Source organism: Gastrolobium bilobum, unplaced genomic scaffold (genome assembly GCF_033153095.1).
Source record: "Gastrolobium bilobum isolate Gb01-03AN ecotype WA unplaced genomic scaffold, APGP_CSIRO_Gbil_v1 utg3598, whole genome shotgun sequence".
Taxonomy (NCBI): domain Eukaryota; kingdom Viridiplantae; phylum Streptophyta; class Magnoliopsida; order Fabales; family Fabaceae; genus Gastrolobium; species Gastrolobium bilobum.
In genome coordinates, this window is record NW_026896547.1 from 156,736 (window position 1) to 169,866 (window position 13,131).

At 39.2% G+C, this 13,131-nt stretch overlaps 2 protein-coding genes across 2 annotated transcripts in view; one reads left to right on the plus strand and one right to left on the minus strand.

The window, feature by feature from the left end:
• The first annotated feature begins 1,073 nt into the window (after positions 1-1,073).
• On the plus strand, positions 1,074-2,003 carry LOC133300443 (uncharacterized). Its single transcript, XM_061499988.1, has 2 exons — positions 1,074-1,547; positions 1,779-2,003. The coding sequence occupies exons 1-2, from the start codon at positions 1,074-1,076 to the stop codon at positions 2,001-2,003; spliced, it is 699 nt and encodes a 232-aa protein (XP_061355972.1).
• An 8,877-nt stretch (positions 2,004-10,880) lies between these two features.
• LOC133300436 (E3 ubiquitin-protein ligase BRE1-like 1) overlaps positions 10,881-13,131 on the minus strand; it is a 35,738-nt gene continuing 33,487 nt past the window's right edge. The window contains exon 19 of the mRNA XM_061499981.1: positions 10,881-11,668. Coding sequence (XP_061355965.1) covers positions 11,537-11,668 — 132 coding nt within the window. The 3' untranslated portion in view covers positions 10,881-11,536. The remainder of the gene's footprint in view (positions 11,669-13,131) is intronic.

The window sequence follows — 13,131 nt, forward strand, 5'->3', positions numbered from 1 at the left end:
GCAAACGAGAACTTTATGACTTGTGTGATATCTTGTTAGAAAGATAATTGAGACTAGAATAATATACTAAAATATGAGAGGTTTGCGGCATGCGGATTTTCTGCAGTAACCAGAATACCAAATCATGTTCGGATAGGTAAAAACCGTAAAAGTGAGATTTAAGCTAAGTGGGTTTATGGGAACCCCTTAGTGACTTGAGAGGAGTGTTATATGATATCTAAGAATTTTATATAATTATTCCGCAATAAGTTTTCAGTTACGGTCACAGCTTTATTTATTACGCTTTATTATTGCTTTACATGCTCGCGTAATAAAAAGAAAAAAGTTTACTCACATTTTTATAAATGAATTGTTGTGATTATAACTGCGCTTAATATCATAATCAATGTTAACAATGCTGGTGTACAACGGGCTGTTACATTTTATGGTATCAGAGCAGTTTACTGGGGAACTCTGATTATGTATGACTGTATTTTATGTTGCATAGCTATCTGTGAACTCTTTATGATTAATGTATATGTGATTCCTCAATGTGGGTCTGATCAGCTCATTCCTTTGTGTTGCATGTCAGTTATCATGAAGAGGGCTCGTGGTCGCCGTGGAACACGAGGTGTAGATCCTTAAGCGCCTGATCCGGTGACTGCAGTTCTGAATGCTCTGCAGGCGAAGACGGCTGCTAATAGAACCATGACAGAAACCTGATGAAGAATAATCAGGATATGCTGCAGGCCTTCATGACTGAGATGAGGGCTGAGAGAGCTCAGCATAGGAGGGATGATTTTACTCCGCATACGGCTACGGTGACTCCTACACCTACGCCATCTGTTACACCCCAGCAAGAGGGGAGTGGGGCTAGTCACCATTTTGGTGAGGCTAGTCATCCCACTGTGGATCCTACATATATTGCTCAGCCTTCTATTGATCCTACTCATGTTGCTCAGTCCTCTGGGGTTGTTGAGTAGTTGGATGCTGGTGCTGCTGATGAGCGGAGGCTCATATCCTTCAGAAAACACAAACTGCCAGCATTTCAAGGGTCAAAGGACCCGAAGGTAGTTACTACATGGCTGTTGGGGATGGACAAGATATTTCAGGTAATGAGGTACCAGGATCCCCAGAAATTGATGTACTCTGTATATATGCTAGAGGGTGATGCCCACGAATGGTGGTGCAATGCATCTCGCCCGTTTGTTATTCAGGGGGAGGAGCTGACGTGGGATTTATTTGAAGGTTTATTTCATGAAGAATATTTTCCCAGCGATGTCCGGGAAGCTAAACAGGGAGAATTTGACAAGCTAGTGCAGGGTTCCATGACAATTGATGCTTACTTGGCCAAATTCAATGAATTGGTCAAGTTTGCCAATTATGGGGGTATTATGCCTACTCCTGAATTTTTATCTGCTAAATTCCAAAGAGAACTAAGTGAAAAGATTGCAAAGATAATGTCGAATACTGTTGTGAGAAATTTTGCTGATCTGGTGACCCAGTGTAAGAGGGTCAAGACTGTTTATGGCAGATATCCAAAATCCAATACTGCAAAAGATCAAGAAGTTAAGAGGACATCTGGTCCTTCTGGTTTTAATTATAGAGGTGGCTACCATCACAATAATAACAGAGGTAGGGGGTTGCAGGTAAGGCAGCCTCCTGGTCAATTTAAAAGAGGTGGTGGTTAGAGGGGTGGTTATAATGACAGGAATCCCGCTCCTCAATGTGATAAGTGTAAGAGGTATCATCAGGGTCCTTGTACTGCGGCTCCTAATTCATGCTTTAAATGTGGTAAGGTTGGGCATTTTGCCAGGGAATGTTATAGCAATATTGGGCAGGCTGTGAATCTGCAGGCCTTGCCACCTGTTCCTACTGTGGGACGTGTGTACACTACCAATGTGCAGCAGACAGAGAAGGCACTGAATCTTGTGAAAGGTATAATTTTCATCTCTAATAATGATTTATTTGTGTTGTTTGATTCGGGAGCGACGCATTCGTTCGTGGCGGAATATGTTGCTTAGGGGTTGAACTTAAGGGTAACACGAATGATTCCCCCTATGCGTATTACTACTGCTACAGGAGAGGTTAGTGATTCCTCCTTTATTTGTAAAGAAGTCGGGTTTGTCTATGAAGGCAGGGATTAGACTATTGATTTGATTATCTTGCCCCTGGCCTCTGTTAATTTGATTTTGGGTAGGAACCAGTTGTCTCAAAACTGCGTAATGATTGATTGCTGCGAAAAGAGGTTGATACTATCTCACGAGAGGCCCTCTGTTTGTCCGTCTCCTTATTTGTCTGTCTGTCAAACTATTAAAGCCTTGAAGGCTGGTGATCTGGGTTATGTCTTCTTGGGTGGATTGGTGGGTGACATGGAGTTAGAAATTTCAAGTATTCCGGTGGTTAATGAATTTGCGAATGTATTTCCTGACGAGATACCGTAATTTTCACCTGAGAGAGAGATTGAGTTCTTTATTGATTTGTTGCCTGGTGTAGGGTCTATCTCTTTGGCTCCATACCGGATGTCGCCACTGGAGCTGGCTGAGTTGAGGAAGCATATTGTAGAGCTATCTACGAAGAACTTTATCAGACAGAGTGTGTCTCCATGGGGAGCACCGATAATATTCGTAAAAAAGAAGGATGGTAGCATGAGATTCTGTACTGACTACTGGCAGCTGAATAAAGTTCCGACTAAGAACAGGTACCCGTTGCCACGTATTGATGATTTGCTGGATCAATTGAGGGGTGCCTGTGTATTCTCTAAGATTGATCTCTGGTTCGGATACCACCAGATCCGGATTAAGCCGGAGGATGTGCCTAAGATGGCTTTTCGATCCAGATACGGACACTTTGAGTATCAAGTGATTCCTTTTGGGCTTATCAATGCCCCTGCGGTGTTCGTGGATTATATGAATCGCATTTTTAAACTATATTTGGACCAGTTCGTGATAGTATTCATTGATGATATCCTAATTTATTCCAAAAGTAAAGAGGATCATACGGAGCATCTGAGGACTGTGTTGCAGGTGTTGAAGGATAAAAATTTGTATGCCAAGCCATCGAAGTGTGAATTCTGGCTATCAAAGGTGCAATTTCTGGGTCATGTTATTTCTACTAATGGTGTTGCGGTGGATCCAAGTAAGATTGAAGCGGTAAGTGATTGGGAACGACCTAAGACTGTGACTGAGATCAGGAGCTTTCTGGGTCTTGCTGGTTATTATCGCAGGTTTATGGAAGGGTTTTTCGCTATGGTATTGTCGTTGACCCGATTGACACGAAAGGATACTCCTTTTGTGTGGACCCAGGAATGTGAAGACTATTTTCTAACTCTTAAAGAGAAATTGACTACTGCTCCTGTGTTGACTCTTCCCGATCCGAAAAGTGAGTTTGAATTATAATGTGATACTTCCGAGAAAAGTTTGGGGAGTGCATTGATGCAAGAAAGGAGAGTGGTTGCTTATGCTTCTAGGCAGTTGAAGCCTCATGAAGAGAACTATCTGACGCACGACTTGGAGCTTGTTGCTATTGTGTTTGCCTTCAAAATCTGGAGGCATTTTCTAAACGGGATGAAGTTTGATGTGTTCAGTGCTCACAAAAGTTTGAAATATTTGTTTGATCAGAAAGAACTGAACATGAGACAACGGAGATGGGTTGAATTCCTAAAGGACTATGATTTTGAACTGAAATACCATTCGGGTAAAGCTAATGTGGTGGCAGATGCCTTGAGTAGGAAGTTTGTCAGTTTGTCTCATATGATGATGTGGGATAATGAACTGTTCGTCCCAGGTAGGATTTGTATTACTGAGTTGACAAGAATTGAGAATGAACTGCTTGGGAAGATTAAAGAGACTCAAATACGAAATGATAGTGTGAAATACTTAAAAGGCCAGAGCGGTGTATCTGTGAATGAACAGGGAGTGTTATTATATCAGGGAAGGATTGTGGTGCCCAAGGAGTTAGCAGAGGAGGTCATGGTTGAGGCCCATAAGGGTCAGTATGCTATTCACCTAGGTACTACAAAAATGTATCAAGATCTGAAAGTTAATTTCTGGTGGCCTGGGATGAAAAAGGATGTGACAGATTATGTATCAAGGTGCTTAATTTGTCAGAAAGTGAAAATAAAACATTAGAAACCTGCTGGTTTACTTCAGCTACAGGATATACCAGAGTGGAAATGGAAGAACATCTCTATGGATTTTGTTGTAGGTTTGCCTCGGACTCATGCTAATTATGATTCAATTTGGGTTATAGTGGACAGACTTACGAAGTCTGCACATTTTCTGCCAGTGCGGGTGGATTTCTCTACGGAGAAATTAGCAAAATTATATATGAATGAGATTGTAAGCCTCCACGGGATTTCAGTTAGTATTGTAAGTGATTGGGACCCAAAGTTTACTTCACACTTTTGGGGAGCCTTGCAGCAGGCTTTTGGCACTCAGCTTAGACTGAGCATTACGTATCACCCGCAGACTGATGGTCAGACTGAGAGGACCATGCAGATACTTGAGGATATGCTGAGAGCTTGCACACTGGAGCAGGGTACTGCTTGGGACAGGTACTTGTCATTGGTGGAATTCTCGTATAATAACAGTTTTCATTCCATTCTGGGCATGTCACCGTATGAGGCATTGTATGCACGGAGATGTCGTACTCCTACTTGTTGGACTGAAGTGGGTGGCAAAGAGAGATTTGGTGTGGATTTTGTGCAGGAGACTTCAGTGCAGATTGAAATGATCAGAGAAAAACTTAAACAGGCACAGAATTGGCAGAAAAGTTACTATGATAATAGACACAGACCGCTGGAATTTGAAGAAGGTGACTATGTATTTATGCGATTATCTCCTATCACGGGTGTTGGCTGAGCATTGGGCGTAAGGAAGCTGAGTCCTCGGTTCATTGGGTCGTATCAGATTTTGAAAATAGTGAGATTAGTGGCCTATCATCTTGCCTTTCCTCCACAGTTGTCGAATCTACACGACGTTTTCCATGTATCGCAGCTGCAACGTTATGTTTCGGATGAATCATATGTGGTGATACCGAATGACATTGAAATTCGGGAGAACTTGAAGACTCCTATAGGTACTATTGATATCCTTCATCGCAGTGAAAAAAGGCTGAGAAGAAAAAATATTCAATGGGAAGAACGTACACCTGAGGAGACTACTTGGAAACGAGATGATGAAATTCTTCGGCTGTAACCTGAGTTAACGGACAGGTATGATTAATTTTGCGGACAAAATTTCTAAAATGAGGGGTGAATATAACACCTCGTATTTCTAAAACATATATTTATATATGTTATATGGATTAAAGGACAGGATTAGTGAAAATCCTGAAATTAGGGTTAAAATAAAAAGGAAGGGTAAAACAGTAATTAGCCAAACACGTAATCCTAGGAAAGTGAAATTGAGTAGGAGGTCTCAAATGAGAAAACAAACCCTAGAAATGGATTCAGAACGAAAAATTAAGTGGTCAGGCAAGTTTCTGAAAATCTTGTGAATAGTGTTTTTACCGGTTAAAAATAATGCGGTACAACTACACCATAAAGCGGGCCGAATGAATTTTGAGCTCTATGATTGGATATAAGTTATAAATGGTACATAGGACTAGGAAATATGATTTCTGGTGAAAATTGATGGAAATTAGATTGTTTGGGGATGCATGCCCACTGCGTGCATAACAGCTTAAAACTGCGATTTCTCCGAACGACCGGAATACTCCGGATCCATCTGATCAAGGACAATGGTTAATGTTAAAAATTATAGTTTCTGAATAATTTATGAAATTATGGACGTTTAGTGGAATAAGCGGGAGATTTGAATTTATTTGAATCGCGTGAGGTGGCGGTGGGACCCACCCCACTTAAGTGACCTTTAAACACATGGCATTGTGTCACTATTCATCATCTTTTTCTCCTTTCTCTCTCATCAAAACTGTGCTCCTTCCCCTTCCATGGACAAGTTTGGTTCAAATTTTCTTTCTCTCCTAACTCACTCAAATCCAACAAAGTTTGTCATCAAACTTTAAGTAAACGATCATTCGAACACAACCATACCATCCACAAGCCTTGAAACTCACTAAATTTGGAGAAATCTCCCATATACAACAGCGACCAAGTGAAGGTTTTTGGTGCTCTTGGAGTTGATTGATCCTCCAATGCTTTAGTATGTTGTGGAGGAGTCCTAGGCCTTGCTTGTAAGTAAGTTTCCACACTTTTGATTGGTTGAATTGATGGATCCAAATTCATGAACCCTAGAGCTTGCATGCTTGATTGATGTAGTTAGAGAGCTCAAATTGAAATTGTGTATTAGATAAAAGTGGCTTAGAATAATATTTTAGAGTGATAGAAACCGTAAAAAATATTGATGAATTTGGTTAATAACTTAGGAAAATTTTGAGTTGGGATGTTAACACTTTGTGAAATTGATATGTTCAATGATTATGTAATTGAGTTGTGGAGTTTTTGTACGAGTTAATTATAGGATTGTAAGGTGTGTGTAAGTATGAAATTGGATTGAATACCCCTAGGTGTAGGGACATGATGAGTTCGACCATGTGAGGGCTTGTGGGACTTGATGTTGTAAAAATTGTATAATTGTTGTTGTGTGGTTGTGTATGGTATTTAAATGAATTGGATGTTGGTTGGATGCATGAGGATTGGGGGAGGAACCATTGGATAGGCATAAGCGTAAGAATTGGCCTAAAAGAGGATAATTGCAAAAGTAGTGTTGGGATGGAGTCGGATGAAAAATGGGACTTGAAATGATGTTGTGGTAACCTTAGAATTCTAATGGTAAATTAAAATAAAATTAAGAAAATTATTTGGTAATTTTGGCCTTAATGGCCGAAGCTATGCATGTGGGAGGGGTGCTTTGGTGCTTTGTAATTTTTGTTAATTGCACCATGTGTTGATGATCCTCGTGTGATCACTGTAGGTTGCCTCCCACGAAAGTGAACTTGGAGCTTTGAGCTTGGTGAGTTGCTTTTGGTCCTGGACCAAAGGGATTTTGGCATTTCTTAAAGTACCAAGCTCAGGGACATATTGAATTGGAGCTATCAAGCAAGAAGGATTAATCAGGTAATCCCTTGGTACTGGGGTTTGATCCCTGTGTGTGTTCCACCATGCCTCTTGAAGGTAGTGGTTGGAGGTGTATGTTGGTAGTATAGTATAACATGATCATGCATATTGTATGTATAGTGGTACATAGGATGTACCGTGTCTCTGACCAGTATACAGTTTGCCTTCAGGCGTTACGGACTTCCACTAGATAGGTCTCCATGAGGGAGTTCCAGTTAACCTGAGGTCGTGGTGTGTCATCCGTAGAGGAGCACACTAGGAAGTCTCGGGTGTATATGGATAGAGGGTGCCTTGGTTGATGTTCTGGGAACACTACCTTGGATTGGAACCCGTAGGCTATATGCCGAGGCCAATAGGCCAGATGTTGCGTGGTATTGGCATCGACCATTCCAGCTTCATCGTATTTTATTCCCTATGCTTTCCTACTTCACTAAATCCCTTGTTTTATCTTATTTTGGAATGTTGTATTATATTATTGATATGCATCAAAGTGAGCCATTGGGCGGTGTAATCTCCAGAACCTCTGGGTTACTGAGATATATTCGTATGTCTCACCCCATTTTGGGGACTTTATTTAAGGTAGTGGCAGTGGCGTTGCAGCGGCGAGCAAGAGGCCCGTAGGATGAGCTTATGGACGTAGTGTGTATTTTTCATTATGTGGTCCTTTGGCCTAGGCTAGTCTTAGGACCTGAACATTGTATTAAGCTAGGACTATTCATATTGTCATATTTGTTCATGTCACTTTTTGGCTAAGCTTAGCTTATGTTTCACCATGTTTTCATTTGGAGATTTATTTGTATTATGTTCCATTTGAGAAGATGTAATTGTAATCTTGAGACTTTGTGTAATATTGAAGCATGTATATGATGAAAGGGCAATAGGTCTATTCTAGGATTTGATTTATGTTTTATGTCAAAGAAATGCATGCATAGGAATTAATTTGATTGAAATGGTTTAAGATTTGATAATGCAATTATAATTGTAAAGTAAGCTAATTGATATGAATTGTGAGGGGTTGTAAGAGCACCAAAGCATTGCTGGTCCTTGAGTGCCACCCATGTTTATTAGGTACCATTTGAGGTTAGATAACACACTTTTAAAAGTGGGATATGTTGGAAAAACAAAGGAGACTCAGGCAAAATTTCTCTAAATTGACAGATTTTGAGTGAACTTTGGAAGAGCATATATCCCTCCATAAAGGTCCAATAGGAATGTGTCATACACCATTATAAAGCTTGAGATGTCAAATACTTTGTGTCAAAATTTGAGAGCCATAGGAGTAGTACGCTTCCCTTTAGAGGTCATTGAACACAGACTGCCCAAAATCCCCTGCACTTGGGGGCTGTGTCACCATGCGTTTTTGAGAAAATTATTTCTGCTTCGTTTCTTGGTCAAATTAGATGCATGATATGTCAAATTGAAGCTTAAGGTGTCTATTTTACCGTATAAAAGTTTGAGAACAATTGTTAGAGTGGATTTTCCAGAATCGTTGTGAGAGTGAGGGCTGTTTGGAGCCCTGTTTGAGATTGGCGGGCAAATTTGCTTGTCCAACTTCAAACGATGATATTCGGAGCAAACGAGAACTTTATGACTCGTGTGATAGCTTGTTAGAAAGATAATTGAGTCTAGAATAACATAATAAAATATAAGAGATTCGCGGCATGCGAATTTTCCTCAGTAACCAGAATACCAAACCATGTTCGGATAGTTAGAAACCGTAAAAGTGAGATTTAAGCTAAATGGATTTATGAGAACCCCTTAGTGACTTGAGAGGAGTGTTATATGATATCTAGGCATTTTATATAATTATTCCGCAATGAGTTTTCAGTTACGGTCACAGCTTTTATTTATTACGCCTTATTATTGCTTTACATGCTCGCGTAATAAAAAGGAGAAAGTTTACTCGCTTTTTATAAAAGAATTGTTGTGATTGTAACTGCGCTTAATATCATAATCAATGTTAACCATACCGGTGTACAACAGACTTTTACATTAATTGCCTCGATGAATAAGCGACAATTCTTCTTTTCTGCATCAACACACAATCTAGCCCCTTCTTAGAGGCATCACAGTACAACTCAAACTCCTCTTCAGGATTAGGAAAGGTCAACGCTGGCGCAGTCGTTAAGCTCTCCTTCAACTCCTGAAAATATTCCTCACACTCATGGGTTCACACTAATGGAGTCTCTTTTCTGATAAAATGGGTAAATGGCCACATCATCTTAGAGAATCCTTCAATGAATCTCCTGTAGTAACATGTCAATCCCAAGAAACTCCTAACTTCAGTAACAATTTTGAGTTTCTCCCAATTCATCACTGCCTCAATCTTATTAGGGTCCAATGCCGCTCCCTCAATGGAGATGATGACATGACCAAGGAATTTCACTTCTGAAACCCAGAATTCACGTTTAGAGGGTTTTGCATATAGCTGCTTCTCTTTCAAGATTTGCAGAAATATTCTCAAGTGATCTGCGTGCTCCTCCTTATTTTTGGAATAGATCATAATCTCATCTATGAAGACAATCACGAACTGACCTAAGTACGGTTGAAAAACCCGATTCATGTAATCCATGAAAATGGCGGGAGCATTAGTCAGTCCAAATGAAATGACTTGGTACTCATAATGTCCATATATGGACCGGAATGCAATTTTGGAAAATTCTTCGGCTTAACCCGGATCTGATGGTATTAGGACCGAAGGTCAATCTTGGAGAACGCACAAGAATTGCTCAATTAATACACATTGGATAAAAAAATTTAAATTAATACAATCAAATGTGCAGTTAATTGATACAAGACCGGTCTGTTTTTTCAAATTAATACAGTCAAATGTCAATTAATTGATACAAAACACATCCCGTACCTGGTACAAGATTCACAAGATTTAGTGTCACGTCACATGATACGTTTTTAATCTGGAAGTCCATAAACAAATGTACGAAGGAAAGAGGAAAAAGTAAGTTCAAATGCAATTATACCTTTGGGTATGCCATCTCAAGTCCACATCAGTCATGGAAAATAGTGCCATAAACCCAACTTATATCGTAGCTCTTCATTGAGTTCGGTGTGTGAAAATCGCATCTCATAATAATTTTTAAAGTAAAGTACTTTTTAGATTCTCAACAAGAATCATGAGACTCATTTTAATTTTTTTTAAAAAAATTAATCCATCTAAAATTTAAAATAAACACAGTTAATCTTTCCGCTCCATAGGATACTATTAGAGGCCATTTGCGTTATAGAAGTGGTTTATTTTCTTTACATGCAAGGTCCTAACACGAACTTTTTTCGTTTGATGCTCATTTTTTATGAGTTGAGTGGTTCACATTTTTTGAATTTACCGTCTAAGCGATTTTGCAGGTTTTTTAATTATTAAAAGGGAAACACTATTCCCGTTTTACTGTAATAATAAATGACCTTTTGCTGGGTGGCTTGTTGATGGAAGAGGGGGCTTTTTATGCTGAAGAAAGGTTGCCGATGAGGCATGTCTAAATTTTCAAGACAATGGTAGGCCATATGTGCTGTTGAGAGACATCCATGAAGCAGACGAAGAGAGCTTTCCTCTCCATAAAGGCTAACATTTTACCTACAAAAGTTAGAACGAATATGGTTCTTACGTAATCATCACAAGCCTGAGGACAAATGCAAGTGGCTGCATCCATGCAAATTAAAATAACCAAATCTTACTTAAAACAATTTTATATCAATCTCAAATACAACCAAATAAATAGCGAAAGTTTCACTAAGATAGTATTACAGAAATGTAGACCCAAACAAAAGCAACGCGGGACGAAGCAGCAATTTAGGAAGATTGAATAAGTACAATAAATGATAAAATTGAGCTTTCTTATCTTTATACAACATCAATTACAATATCTTAGCAAAACATCTACGATTACACAGATTACAGGCTGTGATAAACAAAATTGAACGACCACTTACTGGATCTAACATATATACAAAAGCCTCTTAAGCCAAAATTTGTGTTTCTCCTGCCATTTCAGCAGGAAACAGAACTATTGATGTAAGACATTGTCATTTCACTCTAAAGTCAACTTCTGAGGCAATTTGCCATGATGGCCAATTCAGGCTTAGAATAATTTGATTTATTAATTGCACGGTCAAAGACCAACCTTCATGACTTCTCCAAATCGCATTGGAAGATGTATTATGATAAATCTGCAAAGAACAAATATCACGTTGCCCATGGCTCCAAGTTCTTTCTACTAAAAAAAGTAAAACTAAACAACATCCCAGATTCAAGAAAGAGTACAGGTGGTACTAAGAACAAGTACCAGCAAAAATAATCATTTTTGGTCCAAATGAAAGGGGACAGGCACTCAATGATCGCTGCCTATTTTCCTTGTCTCAACAATTGGCATAAGCATACAATTGAACCTGTTAGGTTTCCATACACCAGATCTTTTTTAAAAGATCACCAGGATCTTCTCAACAAGCAGAAGAGGACCGAGTTTCTAGTTACAAATAAACCGGCTTAACATCATTAGCCCCAAAACTTGTACCACACTGTGGACATTTACGGTGCCTACTCCCAGCAACTTTCTGGATGCAGGAATTGCAGAACAAGTGGTAGCATTTTGTAATTACCACCTGACAAAAAATAGAAACATATGAGTGTTTCATCCGGGAAAAAAAGAAGCAAAATTTGTTATTTTTTCACATTTTAATTTGAAAATAGACTACCAAGTGTACAAAAACGTGTGCACACCCCTAGTTGAATAATTTCTACTTCAGAAACAGTAGGGATTTGTTTTTTCTTTGTAAAGCAGGTACTTCATTATGGAATAATCTTCATGGGGTTCTTGATGAACACTGACGGTGACTCCTTTCACTGTGGAGCAGATACTGAAGTTCCATTATATGGACTTTGGTCGCAATGAGGGGGCTGATTGTCTAAGATGTAGCGGCAGTGTGCACTTAATGTATTTGGGGGAAGACGAATGCCAGCATCTTTTAGGGTGACAGTTTGCCCCTAAACTTCTTAAGTGGCTAAATTTTTATGGAACAATCTTTTTGGGGTTCTTGGTGTGCAATGGATATGTTCTTTTATGACCGAATAGTTTCTGGAGGTTCGTTATAAAGGTTTCAAGTAAAAATGAGGATATAAAAAAGTTTGGGTGAAAATATGACAGCCTAAATCTTGTAGAAGTGTGAAGTATTCAGTTTTTAGTGCATTTGGTTGGAGCGGAATGCTTGCTTGCATCTATACCGGTGCTAGTTTGCCCCTAAACCTTATATGGGATAGACTAACTCATAGCTTCCCTTTGGTGTACCATTTCATCGCGGTTTCAAAGAAGCTTTCACCTCTGATATAGAGACTGGGAAGCCCCTACTGCATTCTTCATTCCTTTTCTTTTTTATGTCATATATAGTCTATTCTTTTTCAAAGGCCAAGTGAACCTCCCCCTTAGATGTGTTTTCCCCTTTCTATCCAATCAATTTTGTTTTTATATCAAACAAAAACCATAGAACAATAAGGTAAATCAGAAATGACAGTATAAAATCACTTCTGAAAATACAGCAGTAATTTCTTGGCCTGGTGAAAATCGCCTATTTAGGTGTTTATCAGTGGTGGTATAATACGGATCTTTACACTGGAGCTGACTTATCTCTAAGAGAAAAAAAAAAGGTAAAAAAAGAGGCTGGGACAAGAGAGAAAAGAGACACGAGACAGTTGGTTTTACAGCCATACATGAGTTCACTGGAGATACAGAACCAAATTTTGTCAGGATAAATTCTGACAGTGGGGAGAGGAATCACCTGAGAGGATCAGAGAAAAAAGATACACAAATTGAAGATGAAAAGAAGAAATGGCCAGACAGATATATCAAGAAAACAGAGATGAGGCACCTGAACAAACTAGGTATTCTCAAGTGATGGAGATCACATAAAAATCACAAACCCATTTTTTCAAATAACAAATTCCCTGCAGACAGCCATTTCCACAATGTATATTGAGGTTGCCATTTTCCACCAAGTGAAATCCAAAACGCCATGATTTATTTCCTGATGGCGTTTTATTGGATTTCCACCATGCCATTCTGCCATAGCAC